The sequence below is a fragment of the Myiozetetes cayanensis genome, unplaced genomic scaffold (genome assembly GCF_022539395.1).
Source record: "Myiozetetes cayanensis isolate MyiCay16 unplaced genomic scaffold, myiCay2020 scf7, whole genome shotgun sequence".
Taxonomy (NCBI): Eukaryota; Metazoa; Chordata; class Aves; order Passeriformes; family Tyrannidae; genus Myiozetetes; species Myiozetetes cayanensis.
This window is the reverse complement of record NW_026087964.1, coordinates 5936159-5957963: the sequence shown is the minus strand read 5'-3', so window position 1 is coordinate 5957963 and position 21805 is coordinate 5936159. Positions and strand designations below refer to the sequence as shown.

The following is a 21805-nucleotide window of genomic DNA, read 5'->3' as shown; positions in this document are numbered from 1 at the left end:
GATTATGGATATAGTAGAAAGCCTCCTCAACAGTCTCTCCAACTGATACTAAGCCATGGTTTCTGAGAATAAGGACCTAGAGAGACATAGAAAGAAAGTTAACAGCAGTAAGGCAAGAATTTTCTTGGTTAAAGAGCATTTGCTCTTGATTAAAGAACATACCTCTCACACATACACACTGCCCTCCTCCCCCTTTTCCTCAATTCTAGGTGTAAATACTGACCTTGCTTTTAGGCCCCAAATTTTTCTGAATAACCACCTTTTCTTCATCATCCACTAAAATACCATGGTAGTCATGGTAAGCTACTTCCCCCAGAGAAAGTGCTTCAGGTGAAATTGGCAAGAGACCACATTTCATTGCAGAAACCTGAGAAATATTAAAACAACTGACTTAACTTCTCGCAACAGAAAAAATGGAAAACCAGACTAATATGAGAATTATAATAAAAATATATATTTTTACATATTATATGAATCTATCTCTACAGGTACATACATAGTGGTCTTAGACTTTATCCCTAAAGCCTCTATTTGTGATAACTTTTGCATTGGATACAAGTCATGTTGATCTTGGGTCTGACTGCTTTTACATGACAGCAACACCAATACAAAAAGACTCAGAAAAATAAAAAAAAAACCAACAAACCAAAACCCAAAATCAACTGCATTCTTCATTCCTTTCAATCCACTCAGTTTCTTCCCCCTCCTGCCTCCCTGCCAAAAGAACTTTAGTGATGAACTCTGACACAGGCAATTCTGCAGCACTGCAGATAAAGTTAAAGAATATTTTTAAAAAGCCTGCTCTATAATTCACAGTTTTAGGAATTTGATCATTTATCCTTAAAATGGTTGTATTAGTGTGATTAATCAATTAATTAAAAAAATCCAACTGTGAACTCTGAAAGAGTCACACTCTCAAAACATTCCAAAGAGGCAGAACTGATTTGTAACCAATTGCTTCAATGAGAGATATTGGAAAAGTTTCAAATATTTCAGAAAACCTTGATAAACTGCGCTTTACAAAACCAACAAAATATGCTACAGCTTTTACGACTCACTGTCAAAAGATCTGGTCTTTTGTGGTAAAAGACACATATGAAATATGTATTTTCCAATCCTAGAGCTCAATTTACTGCCTAAGCACTCAGGTTAAACAAATAACCTGCAAGTGGGGAGGATCTGACTGATTCAAAGAGAATCACATATTTGAAGACAGACTTAAAGGCTTTCTGCCCTTCAAAAAGGAAGCAAACCTCTGATTAAGGGGACCCAGCTATTTTCCAGCTGGGAGAAGTGGGGGAACAGGACTGAAGCCAAAGCAGGAGGTGCTCACCGCTGCTCCTGCAGGCGTGTGGATATGGACGATGCATTTGACATCGGGTCGAGCTGCATAAATTGCAGAGTGCAAGGTAAAACCAGCCTGGTTTACTCCCAAGTTGGTGCTTCCACGATCAACTACATCTCCTTGAATATTGATTTTAACCTGGGAATGAAAAAGATTATTTGCAGGAATGAATCGATACTCACAAAAATCTGATTTAATTCAGCATCTACTGCTGAAGCTCTAAAACCGTGAGTCATCATCGAATTTCAGACAAGCCTGACCCAACAGGCGGCAGTTTTCAAGGGTATGAGGTGATCCACGGTCCAAATGACCTGGCTCTTTACAGGGCAGCTCAATGGGAGGACACCTGGTGGTGAACATGGGCAAGGAAATCTCTCTGAGACACCTCAGCTGTACCAGAACAATGTTCAATAAAACTATCCTAAACATGTTACACAGGAGTAAAATATTCTCTAGGATAGAATTTCAACAGTGATATACATACAGACATATACATTAATATATATATGAATATTTTACAGCTATGAAAATCAGTAATTGCCTACCAGACTAGATGCAGTGACTTCACTATAGAGGAGTCCAAAAGGTACAATGAGGAAGTGCTCTTGCTCAGAATTTACTCTGGCCTGAGGACAAAACCAGAGAAAGAGTTACCAAGAATATTTTACTAAAGCACACAAGAAGGCCCCAAACCACTCTCACTTCCTGAGTATGGAATGGACAAGTACGCCTGTAACATATGCAATGTGACTCATGTATGCTACACCAGATAATCAAGAGCACAGTTAATTAACTCATGTTGAACAAAACCAGACGGGAGGTACGTGCCAGAGTCCTTCAGATTGGTGGAATTTAGTAAACCCTTTTAGCCTGTGATAGGTGAAAACTCACCTGCTATGGATAAAAGGAACAATACTGGGAGAAATGGCGAAAAAAGTTACTTTTTTTAGTGGAATGAGTTTGCACTCCAACTGTATTTCTACCCTAGTAAGACATAAGGTATAAAATAGAAATATGTGAGGAAATGCCAGAATTGGCCCCACAGATTTAAAATGTCTTGATGCTGAGCAGAGTTTCATCACTGATGCTGGTTCCTGTGAGACATCTGTGAGCAGTACACCAGTACTTGCAGATTTTCTACCAAGCACCCCAACCTTCACTTATGTTTTTGTTCTCCTGTCTCATTCATGCAATCAGGAGTTTATAATACAAAATAATTTTAGTTTCAAAGCATTCACATCTTGGGATGCATCCCTTAAAAGTCTCTAAACTGAAAAGTGCAGGACATCTGGGTAGTTTAGGTGCCCCAATGGAGAATTAAAAGGCTTCATATGTTTTACTGGACATGTGAGACAACTCCCTGCTTCACCACGAGTCAACCCAGTTTTTGGGTTTGGGTGGTTTGTGTTATGGGTTTGCGTTTTTTGTTTGTTTGCTTGTTTGTTGTTTGGGTTTTTTAAATTAAATGTTATTTATGCGTTCTGCATTTTCCTGAGCTGCAGCTACTTTATGCTCCTATTACCTCACGTCTTCTATTACTTGCAACATTAAATTCATATATACTTTGATATAATTATTTTGCAGGGAAAAACAATTCTAAAATAAGTAGTTGATCAGTCATTCAAAAGCTCCTTAGTACAGATCTAGTTTCCTTTACAGTCAGCTGGGAACATGCTACAGCATAAGAGCCTTAAACTGAACCAGTCAGCTGAAGTTAAACTGTACCTTTATGAATCACCAAAATCGTTCTCCATTACAGAAGGGTAAATGATCTAGAAAATCTCTTACTTGTTTACACAGGACAAAGAACAGGTATTATTCGAAGCACTCCAAGAGCTAATAAGAAAGCTCAAATGCACGACAAACAAGCAACAAGACTCACAAACCACCTTGTTTTAGGATCAGACCCAGTAAACAGCTCACGCCCTCAAAGCAAACCAAGACCTGGTGAATGATGTGCACCTTCTGTAAACCTGTTATCTCAAATTCTGCCTGACCCTGGAGGCATCCAAGTTGATTCTACATTATTGTACTTGACATGAAAACCCTGGAGGTACTCAAGTTTACTCTACATTATTATACTTGACATGAAAGCTTTTGATACTCTGTAATTCTGCTTCTGCATCAGGACTGCACCAGTCTGAACAATTCCACACACAGCAACTGTCAGTGATTGATAAAGATCCAGAAAAGCAATGCTACTCCACCCACCTCCCTGATATTCCCATACTGGCATACACTCTCACATCCTCACAATTCCTTTCTCCTCTAACACACAGGTTTATGACCCTCACAGAAGGCTGTTGTATCTTTTCTCTTAATTCAGAAGTGTACTGGCAGCTTTTAACTCGAATGCAATCATCCAGTAATTAGAGCATCCACTGAAAATGAAAACCTGGAGTCAAACTCCAGCTCTGCATGAAGTGGTAGGCGTTCACCACATTGCAAAGGAGTGCCTTAAAACTGCTTAATGCATGGCTGCATGAACAAGATTGGTTTGTAAATATTACAACCTTGTTCTATATCAGCTTCTGAAGATAAATTATATCTATCAGTCACCTTTCAGAACGCTGTTCACTGGAGGAGTTTGTAAAAGCCAGGAGAATTATGACTTGGGACGGGTTGCTGACAAATCAGGAGTTTTGCAGGAGCTCTGCCATTCAAAACTGTCTAAACCACTTTCAGAATCTCACATTCCAAGTGCTTTGACCATCTTCCAGCTCAGCTGGTATCACCTTTACTGGCAGCTTCCTTGTGCTCCTCGCCCAAAGAAGGCAAACTTGAGGCATTCCCCCCCAGTCACATGCCCTGGTCTCAACCCCTTCCCCAGGCATGGTGCTCTTCACCACATTTGTCTTTTTATCTGAACACACAAACGTTCCCAGGGCTGAACTTTACACTAGAAAGCCATCTCCAAACCTGCTTGCCTAGTAATCTTTTCACTGCATTAATGTCCCTTCTACAAAATCAATTGTCCTGTCACGTATGAAAAATCCGTGGGTGGCACAGTGTTGTTTACAAGAACCATTATGCTGGATATGTTCCCTGACAAAAGGAACCAAACGATCTCACCAACACTGCCTTGATCCTGTGCCCACACGAATCATTTATCAGCTTCATCTGTTCACAAATAACAAGCTTTGAAATCTCAAAAAGCAGTAATAATAAGATTACCACGTTTCATTCTGACTGCAAGTAGAACTGAAAATACATAAAGGACAACCTCTACTACGTAGAAAAAAACCAAACAATTCGGCTCTGTTAGGACAACAATTGACTGGGCTGCACACCACAGCTGTGACTTTACTCATGAGTCTCATGTTGATCATTCTACTGGCTTATAAAACCTCCTTGATTTGACCTCCTTGTCATTATTTTTATGGATGCCAATGATTATTCTGTCACAAGGAACATTGCTGGCACGCTGCATTAAGCCAAGTATCTCCCTCGTGTTCAGAATTACTACGGTTTTTTTTTTCAAAAAGGTTGGTACCTTGAATTATAAAACTCAACTGAATGACTAAGAAGATATTTTATTACTTTGTAAGAAAAGCAAGCAAACTAAGAAATGACCTTGCAGAATAGTACATACAATTGTTTAAAGCATTTAAGATACTAAAAGAATGAGTCTTAATTTCATCATAAGAAGTTTCATGTACACTCTCTTAAGACTCTATTCAGGCTGTGGGAGCTGACATCCAAGCTGTTCCAGCTCTTACTCTTGAGATGCAAAGACAAATCTCTTCACTATTATACTGCTTTCAATGCCACTTTGCTCCTCTTACACACAAAGAGAAAATGACAGCGGAGGGAAGCACTTCTCTTGTATGTGAAAACAATTGGTTATCTGTTGATTCAATACTCACTGTTATATGATTGTAAATAAGCTGAGACCAGCCAAAGAGATCTGCTAATCTGTAGAAAGCTGCCAATTTGCATCGTAACAACTTCTCCCCTTTTTCATAAGCGATGGAATCCGACCCTCTCAGATCATTCACTGGTGTTACCATGCCAAGACCTGGAAAGGAGAAGGGGTAAAAAAAGCACCAGGGGGGTTGCATTCAGCATCAGTTCAAACCTAACAACATGCCCCACTAGTGGAGTAGTTGTTCTTACTAGTTCATATCAGCATATAAACCTAGGAAACATAACAAATTTTCATTACTGCCACATAATAATTTATATTACACAAATATAATGACAGTCTTGGGGAGAATTATTCAGCTTTGGCAGATGCAGCATTCGTCTCCTTCCCTCTATTAATTAGTGCTAAGGTGACAGTGCTTTCCTTAGCAAAATTATTTTTTTCCTCTCTCAAACTAATGATTGTTTGTAAAATACATCTTCATTGTTAATAGAAAAGTGTGACCCCAAATATTCCACCTTTTGAGGTACATGATTGGGTATTCCTGACAAGGAGAATTACACATCTAAAAAGATGCACACAGGTTTGCTTAATTAGGAAAAATTAGGTACAAGCTAAAGAGAGGAAGATTATGGTAAATAATACAAATACCGTAGTTCTAGTCACAGTGCAATTAGAAATGTGGTTAAAAGTAACTGTGATAAAGCAGAACCAGGCCACGCTACAGTCTAAACTAAAGATTTACTTTGGAGCACAGGCAAGGATTTATGTTATCTGGACACAAAACCTGTGTGTACACGCATTCGCACATTCTGGTTTTTGTTTTCCTTCTTTGTTTTGCTTGCTGATGTTTCTTGTCTAAAGCTTCACTTCACAGGAGAAAGCTGCAAACAGTATTTCAATGGCAAAAATAATTAGTTTCTAAAGACCTTCACTGTTACCAGACTACTAATGAACATTTTATTTTCCTGCAGACAAACCATGTGGTAATTAGCAATATTTAAATCTTTTAATTTTTTACTAGCACTGACTTATCAGGCTTAATTTTCAATTAAGATATCACACTTGGAGTAGCTTTTGATATAAATTATACACACAAATCACACCGCATACCACTGTGGCATTTAGAAACTAATCAATTCATTTCATGTTTGCCAGGTTCCCGTGAGCAGAACAGGAGAACATCCGAACTCCACAGTACTGTTTATTCAAAGAAAAAGTGAAAAGGGAAAAGGAATTCAGCTCTGCTGGCTGCACTCACTCATGTTCAGCGCAGCCATCCCGCCTTGAGGTGCTGCAGGGTAGACATTCGGGACGTGCGTCGTCATGAAATCCGCAATCTGCTGTAATGCCAATAAACCTGTGGGGTTCTTCCCCTTCTTAAACTGCTCCTGGATCATGGATTCCAGTTCTTCACAGAAGGCCTAGCGACAACACATTGCACGTTGTGATGCACGTTCAAATGAACTTCAACCTTTCATATGCTGCTTTTTTCTAGCACTGAGATGGAACCATCCTACACCTCTTCTGATAAACCCCTCAGGGCAGAGCCACTGGGTACAGACTGTAACTTGAAAACATTGCTCTCTTCAGGCTCCAATTATATGAGTCACTTGGGGTTTTTTCTTTAATGGAAATTCCAGCATTCTCTCTTCAAGTAACACCAAAACTCACTGAACCTACTAATATGAATTTCTGGAAGGGGAAGAATGTACAGTCGGCTTGAACACAAAATGTGAAAGGAAAAGAAAAGGAAATTTTTCAGCATGGCTCACAGGGAACTGAGAGCCAAGAGGGCATTCAGGAACACAGAAAGCAATGGCCACTGAAGTTTTAAAACATGTTTGAACAAGGGGTTGTTTACATTTGTCCTGGTTGTTTTTTCTTGATTTTTTTTTAAATTTATCTCTAAAAGAAAGAAAATAAGATTTTTTTTACTACTGCTGACAGCTCCTGCTTTTGAGAAGAACACTGGGATTTGTACTGAAAGAGAAGTACATACCATTAAATTATTATAATTTTTAATTAAGTGACTTATTATTATTTTCATCAGTAAAATGGGTTGACTTAAAACAAAAAACCCTGTAAATATACCACTACATCCCTATTCTGAATAAAGTTATGTCAGGAAATGTTTTGTATCTAAAGTCACCCACCAGTTATTACAAAAGGAACAAATGTTATGAGAGAAATTTTGTTTGGTGTACTGTCTCCCCAGGGGAACATCTTCAATATTAAATGTCAGTCTTTCACAGTTCATTACTGTGCACCTTTTCAGAAAGAGATATATAAAAATATAGCATATGTCTGAATCACACATGAAAAACAAAGTACAGGACAGAGCTGCCTTGTATAAGGTCAGTGTTACATTTAAACATTTAAATGAATACATGAAAACAAGTCAAAAAATGTCTGACAAGGACTAGGGGGAAAATACGAAAAGAATGTTGATGATCATACAGAGAATTCTGAAAGCAAGACTGAGGAGCTGCTTCATGAGTAGACAGCAAAAATTCAACCAGAGAGCATGAAGAAAAAAAAAATCAGGAAAAGCCAACCAGAGGAAAGAACAAATGGATCTAAGATACCACAAAATTTTCCAATTCCATTCTGATATTGAAAATAGAGACATTAAGTTTATCACTTTCAAGATGGAGCATTTTCTTTTCTTACTGGGCTTTGAAGAATCATGGAGACTCTCTTCTTCTGTTCCATCATGTTAAAATCCTGCCGAAGGTCAGGTGCCATGTTCCTCTCTCTCAAATATTCTGGATTATTTTCATCAACTCGATCGAAATACCTCTCTTTGTGAGGGGCTGTTGTTGGAGGTGGTGAAGTCACCACCCCCACACCAGAATCACCATTCATAGCACAGTTTTAAGGTACCTGTGAAGAGGGACAGAAAAAAGGGATCATTATTTCTTGGCTTCGTTCATTTTAGAACTACACACGTGTTTCTTGTTTAAGAGTAACAGTTCAAATCCACCTAAAATTGGCACGGCTTCCCAAACACAAATTGTCTGTGCAACCAGACAGCAATATTCTAGAGTAGGAAAAAAGATTTTAATATATAAGATGAGACAAGGAGACTAATATTTATGAGAAGTCAAATATGCTACTTATGCAACACAAAACTAATGCAAAAGCTCCCATTTAAACTGTCTCCAGATCTTTAAGTTGTCTAAACAGCCTGATTTTCAGAAGAAAGGAAATCCTTCAAAGCTTCTCATGGATAATGATAGAAGTTCAAGACACTTGAGATTTAAACTCACTTGTTTTGGGGCTTTTTTGCTTACTTGTTTTTTTTTTTTTTTTTTTTTCTTAAAAAGTTAAGTAGACATAAAAAAAGAATATTGCAGAAATCAGAATTTGAGTAGTTACAGAAATCTGGATGTTACAAATGTTCATTAATATGGAAAGCCAACCCAACCAAAACACGCTCAGACTGAACACACTCACAAATACTGACTTTGCAAGCCGGGGCGTTGTTTTTTCCATTTATTTTAGGACCATTCAGCAACATGCACGTCACTACGTTAGCACGTGGCTTTGGGGATGTGGAAAGCACAGGCACTCACAGCCCCCACCCCCTGGCCAGGCTCGTTTCAGTTTTACATGTTCTAGTCAGCACCTTGCGTGTATCTGCTGGAGAGGCTGAGAGCTCAGCTGGTGCTGCTCAGACACACCTCCCTCTTCCACTCACACCAATCCCTTCGTGCAACATTATCCCACTTTTCTGGGCACGGTACTACAACCCTCGTTCCAAAATCCTTTTCGGATTTTTTGAAGCCTTCCACTGACAAGCAACCGGTTCAATAAAGCCGCCCTTGCAACACTTTGAGGCTCAAACCTCCGATTCCTGGTCATCTGACACATCAAACTAAAAATAGGCTTTGGCAGTGAAGTTTGGTTTTCTTTGCACATTGTACATGACTAAACAAATGTCACTAACACAGGCTGTACTTCACTGAGCTGCAATAGGAATATTTAACTCCAAATGGCTTGTTAGTTCAGCAAACTGCAATTATTTACATTATACACAAAATAAGCGAGGCTAAAACCACTTGCCATCATAACATTTAGCAACTTCATTAAGAAAATGAGCTGAGAAAGAATCTAGCTCCCTGTGCCAGGAAGGTGAAACTAAGACTAATTTCAATAACAGAGATTTTGATTCGGGGTTCACACAGTAAGGAGAAGCCCGATTTAAAGAGTCGATTTTGTTACACATCTGAAGTTTTGAGGGATTAGTACCATTAAAATGTGTTGATGTTATCAAGCCATTGCAATTCTTTTTGCTATGCAGTAGGACAGACTGTATATATCTTCATTTAAGTAACCATTAATCTTCTACATGTCATAACTAGTAAATTTTGATACACATCTCTATTCTTCTACTATTTTTTGATTTTTCTTAGGGACTCGTCTTAAACTGTACTTGCTTGTGGATTTTAATTGGCTCAGTGATTTATTTCCATATTTATTAGCTAAAACCACTTCAGATGTGGATGCACACAAAAAAAGGCAAGTTTACATACATTACTTTGAAACAAAACCGTGGCAATAAAGAAAATTATCTACTTCAGCACCCCAGAATTAGGAGATCTCATCCTCTTTAATTCTTACATTAGAAAATAAGCTTCAAAATTCAACTTGTGTCTTATTTCAGAATGAACAAACCACTGAACTGAGACAGCTGAACACAACGAGCAAAATAAAAGTACTTGCCTAGACTCTGCAGAAGAGGATACTACTATGATAATCTGCGTGAGCACTTAAGACACTCCAGTTTTAGATGCTCAGTGATTTCCACCCACTGAGTTACTAAATAAACACACAAAGACACCTCTGCAGTTTAAAGTATTTCATTTTAAAGTTTAGGCTTTAAACATCATGGTTGATGGCTTTTCTTTTTTTCCCTCTAAAGTAGGCTCATATACATATCTTCATTTTTTATTACTAGCTTTCCTTCACGCAGGAAGAAATACAGGGTATAGCAAGAAGAAAAAAAAATGTTTTTATCCACAAGGAAAACCTTTTAAGGTGTTAGAACTAGAAAGTTTTAATCAAGTGAAGTTATAGCAAAGCAGACACCTCTTCTTTGGCAGCTTCAGATGCCTAACACACCCCTTCTAATTTCTCTTCCTCCTCACAACTTCCAGGCTGCACCATCTGCCATTTCCTACTTCAAAAATGCTTTTCAAGGCCCACTAACACACTTCACAACCCCTCCTGTGAGCTCTCTCAGACCTACTGACATCCCTGTGTCCAGGGTTTTGTTGAAAAATGACACTTTGCAGATCCAAACATGTCTTACTCTCTTACAGTAACAGCTTCACCAGCTTCTGCTTATCACAAAAAATCAGGGAGTTTAGGAATAAACACAAGGGCAAGACCAAAAATAAAGACAAACTGAGCCACTCCAGTAGTTCAGAATTTATCCTGCATTCTGCTGAGCAGAGCCCCAAATGTGTCTTTACTTTAAAGCCAAGCAGTGGAAAACTACGAAGTTCAGGCTCAGCACCAGCAGAGAACAGCAGCCTCTCCTGCCTGCTGAGGCACTCGATTTTCAGACTGTTTTGTCAGGTTGAATATGTGCATGCACAGTCTTATCTAAATTAAACTGCACACATGCCTGCAAACACAATCGTGCATTTAATTATTTACACTAATTCCATTTTCCTTTCAGAGCACCAAGCGCTATTTCCAAATGAATGACACACATAATCACCTCACTGTTTCTTACTCACACTGCAAAGAAGCTGGTCCCTAACAGGCAACACTGAAGTGGGGTCACAGCATCTTGCCAAGGTTGCATTACTCCTCCATTCAAGTATAAGATGGCATTCAGGAAGGTCCTGGGAAGCTTCACCACTATGATTTTCATGTGAAATTATTGCCACCTGCAGTGTTTAACATTAAGTGATCATTTTATATCTGAGGTTAAATATCAGTTTCATACCTCAGTTTTGCAGATACCCAAAATTAATGGCATCCCCACACCAAGGTCTACTAATTAACTGTTTTAAGATAACTGTATCAGTAATTGTTTGTTTTAATGGCTGTCAGGTACACATGTTAAAGGTATTGACTTCTGAATTAGAAGCAGATGTGCTTGACAACATTTTGCACAAGCCACTGAAATTTATTTATGAGTTTCCTTGAAAAACCTTTTGGGAGTAAGGCAGGATGAACTCTCCAGTAAGAGCTTCAGTCATATGGATACGGATAAATAAATAAAAGGAATGTGAACAGTGAAGCTGAACGCACAGTGGGGACCAGCCAATGGCTCTACAAACTGGAAGGTCACACTGAAAATCACAACAGGCTGCCAAGGAAGGGAAAAAATAAAAAAATTAAGACTGTTTTCACACCCACAACACTCCAGCACAGACAGTTTCTTTCTGAGGTAGTGCACTGCAGCCCCCACACAAGATAAGCTGCAATGCCAAAGGACTTTCTGCCATGATAAGTGTTTTTATGCAAGAGCCAGCTCTAACAAAACTGTGTAAGAAAAAGCCACACCCTTAACTGAAAAAGCTGTGGCTGGAAAACCCAAGCGCACAACAAGCCCTCCTGTCAGCAGCAGTTATTGTCAAATACAGGCAGGCAGAGGGAGCAGCATCTATTACTATGGGGGGCAAAGCAAAATAAACATCTGTGACAAAATCCAAACAGCACCTTCTAGTCAGAGAAGCAAAGACATCCATTGTGTTGACAGGTGTGTAATACAAACAGTGTGGTTGGGGGTCGATGGACCAGCACTCCACAGAGCCACCAGCCAGCTCAGAGTCACAGAACATGCTGAGCTGGGAGGGACCCACAAGGATCATCGAGTCCAGCTCCTGGTCCTGCACAGAACCATCCCCAGAGTCACACCATGTGCCCAAAACACGGTGTATTTCTCACACGGGGATGTGGATGGCTCTACAGCAAGTGCTGTAAACAGGTTGTTTGTGAAATACATTCAGGAAAACAGCTTGGCAAAATTTATAGCTCATTGACAGATACTGAGTGCTGTTTACAAGAAAAAATTCTGAAATTGGTATTAATATTTCAGGTTACTTTCATCATTCAAAATGTCCTTCTTCCCCATACTCTTCTAACCCAACACTTTCATTAAGAGGAATGTTACTGAGTGGTGTCACAGTTAAGTTTAAAACAAAAAAAGAATAAAATTTTAGAACATAAATGCCATAAAATTTTTAACATTATCTATCAGAAAGAAGAAAATTCAGTTTTTTAAAACAACTTGCATTTCTCAGTACTCCGATGATGCACATGTAGTCAAAGAAATTTAAGCAGGTAAAAACAGTGAATAATACCCAATAAGAAGCTACAATAACTTAAGGGCACATAAAACCCCACCCTTATATATGAAAAATTATATATTTTTTTAAAAAAATTGGATTTGGGTTGGGATTCTACTGTAGTTAATAAATATACTCAAAACTTTAATATTAAAATAATTTTGATACATGGATGTTGTGACAGATCTAAGTACTGATGCCTCTAGTAGCTTATAGGTTCATCAGTTCTCACTGAACCATCATCATGAGTATGTGATCATTAAGTGAACCTTGGGAAGACATAAAATATCTCACAACATGTCCACCAGTAGGGATCAGCTAACTACATTTCTTGAAAAAAAAAATGAAGTTTTGCAATCATTTAGAGGTTGGCTTTGTTTTGTAATAAGCTGTAATGGGTTATTTTTTGCTCCTCCACACCCTGAGGAAATTGCTTTTTCCTAGGGCTGCAGTCAATGGAATTTGACCTAAAGGCTCTGTCACTGCAGGACTGAGCACAGCTCTCCACACCAACACAGCTTTACGTCCACTGAGGCCAACTCAGAATACAAATACACCCTGAGAAGCAGGAAGAAGGTTGTGACAAGGGAACCTGAGAAACTTCTAAAAAATTTAAAATACAGTGCCAATTCACAAGACAGCATGTGTAAAAAAGAAAAGACCCACACTACAGTTTAGGGTTTTTTTTAAGTTTAGGAGAGTTAGCTGATCAAAACCTTACAAAGTCAAGTCATTTCAGAGAAGAAAAAAGAACATAAAACCTGCTCTCTTCCTGGTAGCTTAGAGTGTCTCTGTACAAAATAACACGGGAGTAAAACACCTGTATGGCACTCAGTGCCAAATCTGCAAAGTAAGTGAGCAGCAAAATTCTCAGCTGCTGATACAATCCCAGTCACCAGCAACAAAGATCGGGACACACCGTTCCAGAACAGGGCACTTTTGGGGTCTATTCTGACAACAGTGTAGTGATTTGCTTTGTATCCACTTTTTTCCCTGACAGTTCTTTCAGCAAGTTATCTCCTTTCGCACAGAACTAAGCCACAAAGTCTAACAGAGGTGAAAACAGATTTGACAAGAAGTTACTGGGGAAGGGACGAGGAGGCAGCAAACCAAAATAACTTGTTTTCTTTCCTGTTGGGCAAGCAACAGTCTTTGAGGAGCAGAAGTTACCTAAAAATCTGCAAGTGCCAAGACAGGCAGTGTGATGGTAGGGGAGGGAAGAGAGCTCCGTTTTGGATGCACACGGAATAGGAGAGGGAAAAAACTGAAAGAGAGTCATTTTATGGCCCAGGAAAGAGAGTCAGGGGACTGCAGAAAGCTACACAGCTGAAATTACTGCATGGGGAAGTCATGAGGTGACAGGAGGGAGGAAAAGGAAGAGAAAGGGCAGTGCTGGGGTGGGGTAGCAAGAAACCCAAGAGGTAAGTGAGCCACTGCAAACAGCCCGAGTTAGTGTGAAAACTGAGCTGGTGGGGACATGCAAGGAAGAAGAACGTCCCTCCACAGAAAATAAGGTTTCATTATCACTTAGTGTCTGAAAAAAATTTATAATTCGCACTGTTAGCACTTCACTCAATGTTCTGATCCTTTCTGTATTTTTTCCCAATTTTCCTTTACTTCAGAATAACATTTGCCAAACATCCTCCTTAAAAAATTAATATAAGTTAGTAACAGGGAAATTATTTCTGACTCGCACTACAATTGCCATCATCTCCAGTGAGAGCATTTTGGCACCGATGACACTGGATTTGTTCTTGCCATTTCAAATGTTTCCTACTGAACTTTTAAAAGGAAAAGCTGGCATTATCTTAGGAAGTCTAAGAATAAAGAAAGTAAATCATGACTGTACTACTTACTAGACAGTGTACTTAATATCAGGAACAATTATATTATTTTTTAGCAAATGTTCCCAGCTCATACATCTTCAGAATTTCCTCTGCTCTTTGTTTTCAAACAGGAAAAGACTATTTCATGAATAAGAACAGTTATTTATCTTGTACTGAGTGCAGGCATTGCTTATTAAGAGAGATGCTGCAAAATATTGGACTCTGAAATTTAGAGAAAACCAACAGTAAGTTTATCTGACCAAAACTATTGCATTTTATATTTGTAATATCAAGCTTTAGTGTCTATGACGACAGTTCAAGAAACAAACTGTGTTAGAAAACAAGGGAAAAAACCAGACCAAGTCTATTTTTCTACTTTTTCTACTTTCACCTTCCCTAAAACACTGAAACAAGAGATCCAGCACAGTGGGCTGTGAGTGATTTCAAGGCTACATAAAACCCCCAGGTTTTCTAGGTTGCTGTGTTAAGAGAACACTTAAGGAGCTACCCTGTACCTACATCAGGTAAACCAGTTGGTAAACAATGTAACCTGTCCAGCTTTACCAAAGCCAAATGGAGCAGGTGATTGTTAAAGCCGGAGCAGATTCACGCAGGCAAATCGTGCCAAACCAACCCGATCACCTGCAACAAAATGACATTTTCTGTCAATGGGGAGAGCAGCAGATACTGTTTAACAAATCTTCAGTAAAGCATTTGACACTGTTTCCTTCTCCTGGACAAACCAGCAACGCAGAGCATGGATGGGTGGCCTGCCAAACGGGCAGCAAACTGGCCCACGGGGGACACTCAGAGGGGGTGATCAATGGGTTTAGCTCAGGCTGGCAGCCTGTCACAAGTGGGGCACCCCCAGAAAACACCAGTGGGACCCACACTGTTTGACATCATCACAAATAATCTGGATAATGGGACTGAGAGCACCACCAGCAGGTTTGCTGACAACACCACCATGGGTGGAGAGGTGGCCTTGTCAGCAAGGAAAGCCATCTCTCAGACCGGGACAGGCTGGAGGAGTGAGCTGGCAAGAACAGTGTGGAGTTGAACAGAGACAAGTGCAAGGTCCTGCAGCAGTGACAACACCAAAGAGCCCGGGACAGGCTGGGATCCCTTGCTGAAGAGGACCTGGGGTCCCCAGTGGACAACAGGAATCACCAGTGAAGCTGCTGCAGCAATGGAGGCAAATCAGATGCTGGGATGCACCGCAGGGCACCACTAGCAGAGATGGGACCATCCCAACCTAACAAGTACCTGTAACTGGAGTGCTACTTGTGTCCAGTTCTCATCCCCACAGTTCAAGAAAAGACACAGACTGACTAGAAAGGGTCAAAATGAGATCCATGAAGATGACCAAAGACTGTAGAACCTGCCCTATGAGGAAAGGCTAAAGGAGTTAAGTTCTTTCTCCCTGGAGAAGAGAATGCTTGGGGAGGCCTCATCACACTTTTCCAGTATTTTAAAGGGTGGCTGCAAAGAGGATGGAGGCTCTCTCCTCACAAGGAGCCACATGGAGAGGACAAGGGACAACAACAGTAAATTGCACCAGGAGAGATTTCATCTTGATATAGGAATGAACTCTTTTACACTGAGAACAATCAATCACTGGAACAACCTCCCCAGGAAAATGGTGGAATTCCCATCAACAGGAGGTTTTCAGGACACAGCTGGGCAGGGTGTTAGATAATCCCAACTAGGCTCCCTTTCCCACAACAGGCTGGCTCAGATGACATTTCAAGAACCTTTTTAACCTGGGCTGTTCTATGTTGTATGGTTCTAACATAGCATAAGCCCACCTAAAATTCATGCCAGAATTTAAGTGGGCAGATTCAGCTGGGATATTGTTAAATATATCTGCCTAAATTCTGCCGAAGTTTCAATATCTATGGCCCAGAATACATAATTCAATCCTTGCAAACAGAAGAGATGGCAGCATTAAAACTACATTAGAAGTTAAGACACAGAGAGGTTACTTCGCTCCTTGTAATAAAGGATTTAAAAGGCCAAGATTATCAAACTTTTAGAAACAGTAATCATTCACCTCTCCTCCCTGACCTGGAAAAGCATTGTATCCAGAGACTGGACTCTGCAGGAAGCTGAGGATGACGCACAAGGAGGAACAGGCCAGCACACTGTGCTATTCCTCCCCTCACCTCAAGGTCCAGCCGCAGCCCATGCTCACCACTGGTACCATTGTCATGTTTAACCCTCTCTAACATGAGTTATTAATCTATGTTGGAAAGATCAAATTTCCAACAAACAGCTCATTCCAAGCTAATTAAAAATGGTAAGGCATCCCAATCTAAAAAATGGGACCAGGAATAGTATTAAAATTAACATTTAAAATAAGAGATTAAAAAAAACTCTCCTGAAACTGCTAACTCATAACTCATGTCTCCTATTGACCAGCTCCCTGGTTTCTTCCCAGTCTGAGCCTTTTAAACTCCCTTTTCCTCTTCAGATCCTTTCCTTCTCCGATTTTCCTGCTAAGCAGTTTACACGACAAACAAGAGAACAGCCACTTCTAGACTCCAAGAATTTGAGAAAGACTAACAGTTTCAACACTGAAATTACTCTGCTTTCACTTCTTTGGCTCAGTAACTTAATGTACTTGTTCCATACACTTCTCATACAGCACTTCTGGAGGCGTTCAGTATGTAACAAAGAGAAAGACTGGGGAAAGGGATAACAAATTGTAACACAAAATGTTACACTGTTCATGTAACAGAAAGAAACTTTCTGCATAAATACCTTAAACAACAGATACCTTGAGTTTTTCTGCTGAAACCCTAAAAGCTTCACAGATACATCAGAAAATTTGCATGGAAATGACAAGAGAGGAGTTTCACCAGTGCCTTTTGCATTTCTCCAAGTACAGTGGGCAAGTGTGAATTCTGCAAGCTATCACATGTTTTTCCACTGTTTCCACCAGAAGATGGTCACGGGTGGTAACACCAGTGCAGACACTTTTCCTTTCCACTGCACTTCAGTGTCTGTGAGCCCCAGAATTAATTCTTTACAGTTCAAACATGGCCTTCAGTGTTATGGTTCAGAGCAGTATCAGGGTTTTCAGATAAATTTATTTTATAAAGTCACTCCAACACTGAGTTAAAACCTGCACGTTCAATCTCAACTTACAGAATCCCCCAAATGAGTCCTCATAATTACACTGCCATGTACCACTGAAGCTGATTAGCCTGTAATTTTATTTCAGGAATCTGACTTCCAATTCAAATAAGCTTCTCACTTAACTCTTGGGGTTTTAACTTAATAAAACTCATTTTAACACAGCTAATGCAAAGGAGTACAACTGAAGACAAAATTCAAGCCAGAATTACTCAGTGCTGAAATGGTAAAATTAGAAGTGAATTAAGAAGCTGTCATAGATCACTATGCAGGAATCACAAAGGTTATGCTGTGGCCAAGTGGTCTGCTGTAATAGTAAAGTAAATAAAAAAAAACCAAAACACCAAAAAAACCCCAAAAACAAAACAAGTACACAAGTAAAAAAATGACCTTCTATTTAACTCTGAAAAAAACACTACTTGAATATTATTTCTGGTTTTCATGAGCACACAGACATGAAATATCAGAGTTCAAGGAAGGGCTACAAAAATGATCTGAAGAGTAGAAGACTAATTTGTAGGGGTCAGCAGTTTGATATATTCAGTGAACCAGAAAGATTAACCAGTCACAGAGGTGACAGGGCCCTTCAGTCCTGCTGACCAAAGTATGGAGACATTTAACACTTGGGAGTGAATAACAGGCACATTTGCCCTTGAACAGAGCTGGAAGTTTCCTAACCCTGTAAGTGCAATCCTGAGTCCACAACTTTGCTTTGAAAATCTTCAGAAAACACAAGTTCTAACCCAACTTGCAGAATACTTTGTACTGCCAGTCTGCACTGAGATCAGAGGCCTGTCTGCCTCTCAAATCTATGAGCCTGCCCTTCCTTCTTAGACTGCAGGAAAAATAAGTTCCACATGTATTAAATGCTTATGTTATTTGCAGCTTCCAGAGTAATTCTAGTCTTCCAGCACCTTTTTTTTTTTTTTTTTTTTAAAGCACCTTTCTCTGCTGGTAGGTTGGTGACAGCTGAAGACTGAATGACAGACTCAGAGACAGAACCAAAAATCCTCCTTAATCCTTCTCCTACGCTCAGGTCAAAGTGATCAGACCTGCAATCAGGACAAATTTTGTCAGAAGAGGCAGGATCAGGTAGGATCTCTTCCTATTTTTTAATGATCTTTGGCAGCACAAAGTGCAAACTCCTGAATGATTCAGGCATCCTTAATTTCAGTTACAACAAATACTAAAGTTCCCAAATCCCTCAGCCTGTCTCAGTGGCTTCTTTACTGCATTCAGGAATTTACTCCATGGAAACCTACTTGCTCAGGTTAATGTTTTTTTCAAGTTCAGTTTAACAGCCTGTGGAATAAAAAGGGTTGCACCAGAGAAGCAGTCACTTTATGCCTTATTGACAATTTGTTGAACAGAAAACATTGGTGCCAAGTGTTTTTCCAGCCTGTTTTACTGTGACATTGAATTTCACCCCCATGTCACAGAGATGTCACAAGAATGAGTCAAGTGACTAATTTTCACCTTCATTCCTCTAATTGTGCAGAAAGAATCTGAGGCCGATGTAAAATTCAAATATTTTCCCACTATTAATATTCGTGGATGGTGGCAGCAGCACCAGAAAATGAATGAACACTTATTTTTTGCCATCAGAGTCACTAGTCCATACAAATAAAGAGGTTTAACCCAAATACTGCTTATTTTTAGGTTTCTGTGAACCCACATGCACTTCCCAAGCCTCACACCAAACATGCTAATAAGCCAGTGCCCTGGGATTTTTGAACACAGGTCAAATCAGATCACCAGCTTTCCAAGGGCAGGGCCCCAGCTTTATCCAACAAGTATTTAGAAAGCTTGAGACAAACTGATCAGCATGTCTGACCCAAAAATGAACACTGGCCTTAAAATGAAGTTATAAAAGCTGCTAGACATTTAATTCCAAGACTGGATTTGTGAAAAACCACAAATGCACACATTAGTTTCTCAAACAAAGAGCCACCAATGTACCGAAGCAAAGTTAGATGTTTACTTTGTCAGTGTAATTAATCAGGTAAGAAGATGTCCATAATTTCCATATACATGCATTTGAAATCAGATTTTCCTAGGAAACAACACACTTAAAGCCATAAAAATGTCCAAATTCCTTAAGTACTTCACACAGTCCCCAGAAGGAAAGTCACCTGCACTTACCGGAGAGGAGCCTACTGCTGCTTCACAGAACAGCAACTTGAGGGAGATGTGCAGTGGCTGCACCAGTGGCTTTAGACACGAATGAGAACCAGGTCAGGACCTGTGACCGAGGACAAGGTTTTACCACGTCCACCGTAAACCTGGGGGTGCTCCTGACACAGCAGTTCAACAGGCAGAGCACCCAGCACAGGCTCTCCCAGGCACTGGGGAGGCTGCGGCACTGCAGGAGAACCCTGGAAGTTCACGAGCAACTTCACCAGGAGGCAGAAAACTCCAGAGCTCCTTTGAAGGCAGGACTCGGTTGTCTGCAGTGAGAATCTGCAGGTTGTCTCCAGTGAAAATCTCACACGTGCTGCTGTAGGTGCAGTGACAGGAGGAAAGGAAACCTTTCTTCTTCCCTCAAGATTTTCTTGTGACCTCAAGGCCAGCAAAATAAGCAGAATGAACACAGCCCCTCCACTATGCAATAGCATCACAGTAACGTTGTTTCACTTCACCCATAAGGTTTTATAAGTAATATTTTCTGATGGTATTACCTATCCAGCACTCCCCTTCTTTTGAATAAAGGATGTTGGACATTTTAAAATTATACATGAACAGCTAATTTTATTAAAGTGTTTGTTGGGTTTTTCAAAAAGATCAGTGTCTGGGAAAAAACAGATCCCACGCATACCCCCAATTCTATCACAGATAAAAAACCTGAAAAAGTATGTTTAAAATGTAAAATAACTTTAATGCTAACCACTGTTGAAGCTTGCAAAAAGTGCTGTGACTGACAAAAGCTCCTACAAATGCCAGAAGAAATTAAAACTAATTTTTCAACAGGAACATAGATACCTCCCTGATACTTTAAAAATGCAAGAAATTTCAGTAACTTTAAGTATTCACATCTAAAATATTGGTATCGTGACACATAAAGGATCAACTGAATGCAGCAGAGCACAGGCAAAGTGGCCCCATTTTGGCCAGGATCCAGTTATTTCCATGTAGACTGAACAGTGAGGGAGGAGATTCCTGAAGCGAGTTGGCAATGAACAGAACAATGCAATTTAACCCTTTGAACTACTCTGCAACAAGAACTTCTTCCCCAACAGCCAGACAACACTTAGCATCTTTATTTATGTACAAGGGAGACAAAAGAAGACTCTTTTCCTCAATTACACATAAATAATAAAAACGTTGCCTTTGACTTGTTAAAGTTACAATTTCACTTTATGCAAGCATGAGAGATATTTTATGGGTTTGGTTGGGTTTTTTAAAAGTTAATTTAGGTTACATGCTGGAAAAAGTCCCTTAACCCGGGATGAAGAATCTGTTGACTTACTCAGTTGGTTACTACCCTCTGGAACAGAAAACATCCTAGGATAAACTCTTAAATGGATCAGATACGAAAAACCCAAACCAGGTCATTCTAGTTCTAAATACAATTGCATTGACAATGTTAGGGCAAATTCAAAAGCACTGTATTCCCAGGGTTCAAGTCAGCCACAGACCCTACAACAGGCTGTAAAGGACAACTCCACACCTGACACTCCGAGCACACGAACCCCACAGAGCGGTAACAGTGAAGGTGCCGTGCCCAGAATCCCTCCGAGCTGCCCGTGGACACACAGGAACACACACACTAAGGCTCAGCTTGTTTATCTCACCTCTACTATGGAAAGGACCAGACCTCAAGGAAAAAAATTCCATTTACAGTTTACTGTTCCTTATCAAGCTGAAACTGGAATGTTTAAAGAGGGGAGTAGGAAATTATTCTGTAGGGGTTTTATCCACAAGACATCTACAGGTGGAGCCTAGACTTGTTGGAGTTAAATAAATAAACATGAAGGTTTGGGATTTGGGGATTTTCGTGGTTTTGTTTGTTTTGGTTGTTTGTTTGTTTTTTTGGTTTTTTTTTTTAATCAAGAAAATCTCCTAACAAACTGAAATTCTAGAAAACAAGCACATGAACTGTCAGATTCTGCTTTTCAGTTTACTCTGATTGTGGGGTTTATGAAGCAGCCTGGAAAAAGAACTGCAAATCTGAAATACAATAGTTCAACTTCTTCATTCACCAGAATTTATTAAACCTTAATAACAGCTCTTACACATCCTAATTTGGAGACAAGACATTCAAGCAAAGGTGAACTACAAGTGCATAAGCACGTCAGTTTGGCTTTCCAGGGTGAAATAAAGC

At 39.7% G+C, this 21805-nt stretch overlaps 1 protein-coding gene across 18 annotated transcripts in view; it reads right to left on the bottom strand.

The window, feature by feature from the left end:
* The window catches only part of ADD1 (adducin 1), a 63718-nt gene that overhangs the window by 23849 nt on the left and 18064 nt on the right, over positions 1–21805 (bottom strand). For 17 of the 18 annotated variants that reach the window (XM_050337974.1, XM_050337973.1, XM_050337976.1 and 14 more), the window contains exons 2-8: positions 7884–8096; positions 6472–6634; positions 5212–5363; positions 1891–1971; positions 1334–1483; positions 224–367; positions 1–76 (exon numbers count right to left, since the gene is read on the bottom strand). The exon at positions 1–76 is cut by the window's left edge and continues 23 nt beyond it. In XM_050337974.1, the coding sequence (XP_050193931.1) occupies positions 1–76; positions 224–367; positions 1334–1483; positions 1891–1971; positions 5212–5363; positions 6472–6634; positions 7884–8078 (961 nt within the window). In that variant the 5' untranslated portion in view covers positions 8079–8096. Of the gene's footprint in view, positions 77–223; positions 368–1333; positions 1484–1890; positions 1972–5211; positions 5364–6471; positions 6635–7883; positions 8097–10960; positions 11093–21805 lie in introns of those variants that run through there. The other variant, XM_050337975.1, reaches the window with a different exon arrangement.